Raw genomic sequence first — 5,925 nt, 5'->3', positions numbered from 1 at the left:
CGCCGGCCCCACAGCAGTCAGTATCTCCCCCCCTCCCACCTCTTTTCAGTGGAGGTGTTTCCTGAAAGCTGGTACTATGAAAGGTAAACCTCGCTGGTCAAAACCACGCCCAGAGACAGCATAGTCCCAACAAGATCCCTGCTCAGCGACCCATACCAGCTGCTGCCTCCTCTACACCCACCCCAGTCCTTGGTGCCCACTTCACCTTCTCCTCCACCTCTGCCTCTACTCCCTGCTGGGTATGGCTAACTATTATGAAGTGCTGGGGGTACAGTCGAGCGCCTCCTCAGAGGACATCAAGAAGGCCCTAACCGCAAGCTGGCCTTGCGCTGGCACCCTGACAAGAACCCTGACAACAAGGAAGAAGCTTGAGAAGAAGTTCAAGCAGGTGTCCTGAGGCCTATGAGGTCCTGTCTGACTCCCGAAAGCGCTCTGTCTATGACCGAGCAGGCCGTGACAGCTGGGTAGCTGGTGGCGGGGCCAGTACCCCTTACAACAGCCCCTTTGACACTGGCTACACCTTTCGAAATCCTGAGGACAATCTTCCGCGAGTTTTTTGGTGGCCTGGACCCCTTCTCCTTTGACTTTTGGGTTACCCCGTTCAACAGTGACCGTGCTAGTCAGGGCCATGGCCTGAGGGGTGCCTTGTCTGCTGGCTTTGGTGAGTTCCCAGCTTTCATGGAGGCCTTCTCAGCTTTCAACACACTGGGCTGGGGTGGGAGTGCTAGCCGTACCACCTTCTCATCCACTTCTTTGGGGGCTCTGGCTCTGGCAGTTCAGGGTTCAAATCAGTGATGTCATCTACTGAGATGATTAACGGACACAAGGTCACCACCAAGCGCATCATGGAAAACGGGCAGGAGCGTGTGGAAGTGGAGGAGGATGGGCAGCTCAAGTCATTGACCATCAATGGCAAGGAGCAGCTCAAACGGATGGACAGCAAGTAATTGTGGTCACCCAGACCCTGCACCTGCCGCCTGGCTGCAACCACAGGCTTATGGTTAATAAACATGCCAAGTGAGTTCATGGAAACAGCTAGCCAAGTTTTGGGGGTAGAAGGTGTCTAAGTGTGCTAGCACAGTGCTGGCACTTGGCATGAGTGGATGTGCAAAGGGAGCCTGTGCCTCTAGGCCTGTGGGTACCACCTCCCAGATCTGGTATGCTGGGGGAAGGTGCAGGAGGGTTTCTACAGGTGATTTATGATATCTAATCTGTATTGTCTGGGTTGATAAATGCCATGACCATCAATACATCTCTGTCCAGCCCTCTGCCTCCATACCCACTATAAACTCTAGTGTGCCTCATCATCCTCCCGGGGCTTTGGGTCCAACTTCCAGCCTCTGATCCCTGCAGCGATTCTTCTTGTGTGGTCATTGTGCCAAAGCCCACAATGTATCATGTTACCTACCTGGCTTTAAACCTTCACTGGCACTCTCGCTCTAAGCAAAAGACCTCAGGCCTCATCTTCATCATGAGGCCCTGGTGACGTGCCTTGCCCACATTCCTGGTCTCACCTCCCACCAACACTTACCTCTCTGAGCTGCACCCTTACTGTCCTTCCCTCTGTTCCTTCATTGCACCAAATGCCTGAGAGTCTCAGGACCTTCACACATGCTTACTCTCCCGAGTGAACATCCACTCATCTTCAGCCTTTGCTCAAAACATCACTTCTTTGAGGAGTTCTTCCCTGACACCCTATTCTGAATTAGCTCCCCACCTGCCTGCTCTACTTTCTTATAGTCCCCTCACCTGTTTTTTCCATGGTCCTTACATTTTCATCTATGTGACTATTTGGAAAATGTGTGCATCTCAACACTCTGAAGTCCAAGGGGGCAAGGCCTGCACCAGCCTTGTCCAGAATTTAGAGTGATGCTAGCACAAGGGGGCAGAGTCCAAATGTGTTAGAAGAATGAATGTTTCTGGGTGTTGGTGGTGGGGGTATGGTGTGTAGGAGCATGTGGTATGTGTGGTGCAATATCTGTGTGATGTGTGTGCATGGAGTATGATATGTCCAAGTGTATGTTGTGTGTGATGTGGTATGCGAAGGTGGGTATATGTGATGTGTGTGGTGTTTGTGATGTCGCCTGAAGATGTGTGGTATATGTAATGTGATATGTGCGTCCGTGTGGTGTGTGGGAGGGTTTGGTATGTATGTCATGAAGTTTGTGTGATGTGGTGTGTATTGTGGTATGTGTAGGGGGTATTATGTGTATTGGGTTGTGGCATGTGTGTTCTGTGGTGTATGTGACATGTGTAGGTATATATGTGTGAGTATTGAGTGTCGGGGTTCTGTGTGATTCTGGGCAGCCAATAAAGGGAGGAATTGGGTGGTGGGGCAAGAGATGAGAGACAGGAGGTGGGTCTGCTCAGTGAGCTCCAGAGACAGTTGGGGTGGAGGCCTCTGCCTGCCTCTGTGGTGCTCCTGACTTGGACCGAGGGTGGTCGCCTTCAGAGTTAGGGCAGGCTCTGGACATGGCACTCTAGCAGTGAGCACTGTCAGCTGAGGCAGTGGTGGGCATTCTTTGAGCAGTTTTGTTGGCTGTGGGCTGGAGCAGTGAAAGAGGAAATTTGCTGGTACACACGGGCCACTGTGGGCAGACAGGATGGTGGACACTGTGAGAATTACTAGCTGGTATTCTGAGGACTGGGACCCTATTGTATGATTTCTCAAAGGATGCCCAAGTGACCCTATGTGGGTGGGCAGTACTGTGTATATGCATGGACACTATGCATACATTCTGTCTGTGTATTGTGGCATGAAGAAGTAGAAACAGTTTGATTATAGTCTGCAGCCCCAGGAAACCATAAACTTCTCAAAAACAAGAGCTCTATTTTACTCATTGCTATTCCCTAGCATCTAGCTCAGGGTGCTATATGAAAGAGTTGTGTAGACATGTTTGTATACATTTTTCTATGAGCTGGGGTGAAGCCTCTACACCTGGCTCACAGGGCTCTGTCCTCAGCACTGTACTCTCAATATTGGTACCTAGATTTGAAGGAGCTACAAAAGGCACAGGCCTCACATTCTTAGATAATACTCAGCTGAAAGGGAGCAGATCTGAGAGTAGTTGCCCAATTAGAAATAAGAAGATGCCCAATCCTGAACTGGAGTAAATAATTCTGCTTTAAAAGAGAAGAAGGAAGTTAGGGTGAAAAGATCTGGCTGGATCAGCGATGGGTGGGTCCCAACCTTTGCATGACCAGAAGGTGTTAATAAAAAGTGCCTGGGAAGTTTTATGGGACCTCAGGAAAGGGAGGGCTCTTTAGAACTTCGGATCCCACTTTGTGCTTAGCTTCAGGCACTGCCCTGTAGAGGGGGTAGGGGCAACATGGGGTGGGTCTAGAGGTGGTGGCTAAGGTGGGGAAAAGGTTGGAGACTCCATCCTCTCAGGAGCTGGGGAGACTCAGCATGGAGAAAGGCAGCCTTGTGGACTCCAGTTGCTGTCCCCCAGTCTCTGCAGGGCTATTTTAGAGAAAGAGACCAGATGAGTCTGTGGTGCAGAGATCAGATCTACAACTCACTACAGGAGTAGGTATCAGAAGGAGTAGGCCCTATGGAAGCAGAGCTTTCTCCAAGTCAGAGCAAGGCAGATTCCCTAAGGGTGAATGAAATATTATGGAGGGGTGCTGGTGCTGAAGAAGGGGAAACTGTTTTCTGATTACCTGTGGGCCTACTGAATATCAGTCTTTTAAAAAATATGTATTTTAAATACATTTTTTATGTTGAAACAACCTCAACTTAAAGATGTGTCAGGCACTTTTAATGAATGCAATTCAAGAAATATGTATTAAGCCCTAGAGATACAGCAATGGGCAAAGCTGTTGGATTCTTACCTTGTGGAGCTGACTCTCTTTGGGGGGAGAGATAACAGCAGGTGTGTAGACTACTGTCCCCTGTAGTAATGAATGTGAGAAAGGAAATACAAACAGGTAAGCTGATGGAGAAGGATGGGTCAAATGATGGGCAGGGGAGTTTTAAATCAGGTGGTCCTGGAAGGCCTCTCTGAGGAGGTGGCATTTATCAGAAACTGGAATGAAAGTGATACCATGGACCATACATCTATCTAGAGGGAAAAGCATTTTGGGGAGAGGGAACAACAAGAGCAAAGACCCTCAGGGAAGAACAGGCCTGTTGTTTGGAGGAAAAGAAAAAAGGTCAGTGAAGTGAATACACACAGTTTTATTTAAAGTTCACAACTTTCCCAGACTGTGGTCATTGACCCATGTTACACAACAGGAAACTGAGACTTGGAGAGGATTCCTTGGGGATTGGAGTCAGAAAAGAAGGTGATTGCAGGTTTCAGGGTTTAAGGCTAATTAGCGACAAGGTCTATGTCATTAATTAGTTTCCCAGGCTGGAAAGAGAGGTGTATGGCCATGACAAGGAAAGGTGCTAGGATTGCCATTAGGCTGGGACCTAATCAGATTTTGCTAAGTCATGCATCTCAGCTCCTAGCCTAGTGTCTGACATGTATTAGGTATTCAATAAGTAATGTGAAGTGAAGAAGATGGAAGCAGACTGTTCCAGGGAATGGCAAGTATGTTCAGAGGATAACCTCTGAAGTTCATTATGGGAGAAGATGGTAGGAGGCCTTGAAACAGGGGACGGTGGAGCCTGAGCACAGACACACCTGGGGATAAATTCCTCCCCCATTTCTAGTAGAGCTGGGATAATAAACACCAACGGTGGGAGGGTTGAAAGCCCAGAGGTAGGCCTGAGTGATAGTTCTTCAGAGAAGCTTGTTAAAGGCTTTTTCCAGAAAGCCAAGGGGCACCACCCCAAAATCTTTTGGGGTTTCAAAAACCCTTGGGTGCTGCAAGTGCCCTGTCCAGGAGGATATAGTAGATAACCTGGATGCTCATTTACACTTCCAGCCTCAGTCCAGGCTCTGGCTGGGTCCCACCTTCAGAAGCCCCTGGGATAGGCTGGCAGCTGGAGGTTCCCTAACCACATTATCCAAGGGGCAGGAGAGCCCCAAGATGCACACACAGTGAACCCCACCTTCTAGTCCTGCAGGGACTAACTTCATCAAAACCCCCACTACAGCATTAACCACCTGACCTTTGCCCCTGTCGACATGCTAATTTCACCTCTGCCAGCTGAGGTTTTATCAAGTGGGTCTGCTTAGCTCTGACAGCTTCTGGGAAAACCCAGTTACATCTCAGCAGCCCAGGTAGTTGCATGTTCCTGGGTTGGGTGTACAACAGAGATTTGGGTGCTCGTAAGGAACTGGTGTTCTTGAACACCCTAAGGTCTCAGGGCCAGGGCTCATTGTGCTACCTTCCTTTCACCGAGCCTCATACCTGAAGCTAGGATCTTCCCTCTCCAGCACAGATCATCAGGGCATTCCTCTGCTTCAACTCCTTTTGTGATTACTGAACATGGCAGCTGATGTACCTGGCTGCCTAAGCATCTGAAATGTCCTCAATTACCTCGCTAAATCCTTGTCTCAACACTTAGCCCATTTGACAGATGGAGAAACTGAAGCCTAGACAGGCTGAGGAGGAACTATAGCTGTACACCCAAAGTCCAATTTCCTATCTAGCATACAAGGTTTCTGCTGCCTTTCCAGGCACTGCCTGGTCCAGGACCTTTCAGTGTCCACATCATCTTGTGTATACTGTTTCCTTCACCTGGGTCACCCTTCTCATCTCCTTTTGGTCTGTTAAATTTATTTTTGGAGGGCTTACTCCATATTACCTCTGTGGGAAAGCCCACACAAACTGCACCAGAGCAGGCGATTCTGGCCACAAGAACTGACCAGGAACCCCTTATGGGCCTTACTGTGTATAGGGTGCTGGGACTGCAGCAGTGAGGAGTCCCGGTAGCCCTCCATAGAGTCTCCACAACCCAGCACTCCACACCCTGGCTTGGAACCTGCTGATCAGGTCCAGTATAGTCATGCTTCCCACAAAGGGAAGGCC

The 5,925-nt window shown here is 49.3% G+C and overlaps 1 protein-coding gene across 1 annotated transcript; it reads left to right on the top strand.

Moving 5' to 3' along the window:
• Positions 1–241: 241 nt before the first annotated feature.
• Positions 242–947, top strand: DNAJB8 (DnaJ heat shock protein family (Hsp40) member B8). Its single transcript, XM_028525053.1, is given in 6 exon segments — positions 242–310; positions 313–369; positions 371–394; positions 396–539; positions 541–748; positions 751–947. Coding segments are annotated over 6 exon segments (699 nt in total).
• The last annotated feature ends 4,978 nt before the right edge of the window (positions 948–5,925 follow it).

The sequence above is a fragment of the Phyllostomus discolor genome, chromosome 9, assembly GCF_004126475.2.
Source record: "Phyllostomus discolor isolate MPI-MPIP mPhyDis1 chromosome 9, mPhyDis1.pri.v3, whole genome shotgun sequence".
In the NCBI taxonomy this organism is placed as follows: domain Eukaryota; kingdom Metazoa; phylum Chordata; class Mammalia; order Chiroptera; family Phyllostomidae; genus Phyllostomus; species Phyllostomus discolor.
The sequence above is the reverse complement of the archived record's forward strand: the minus strand, read 5'-3'. Positions and strand labels throughout refer to the sequence as shown.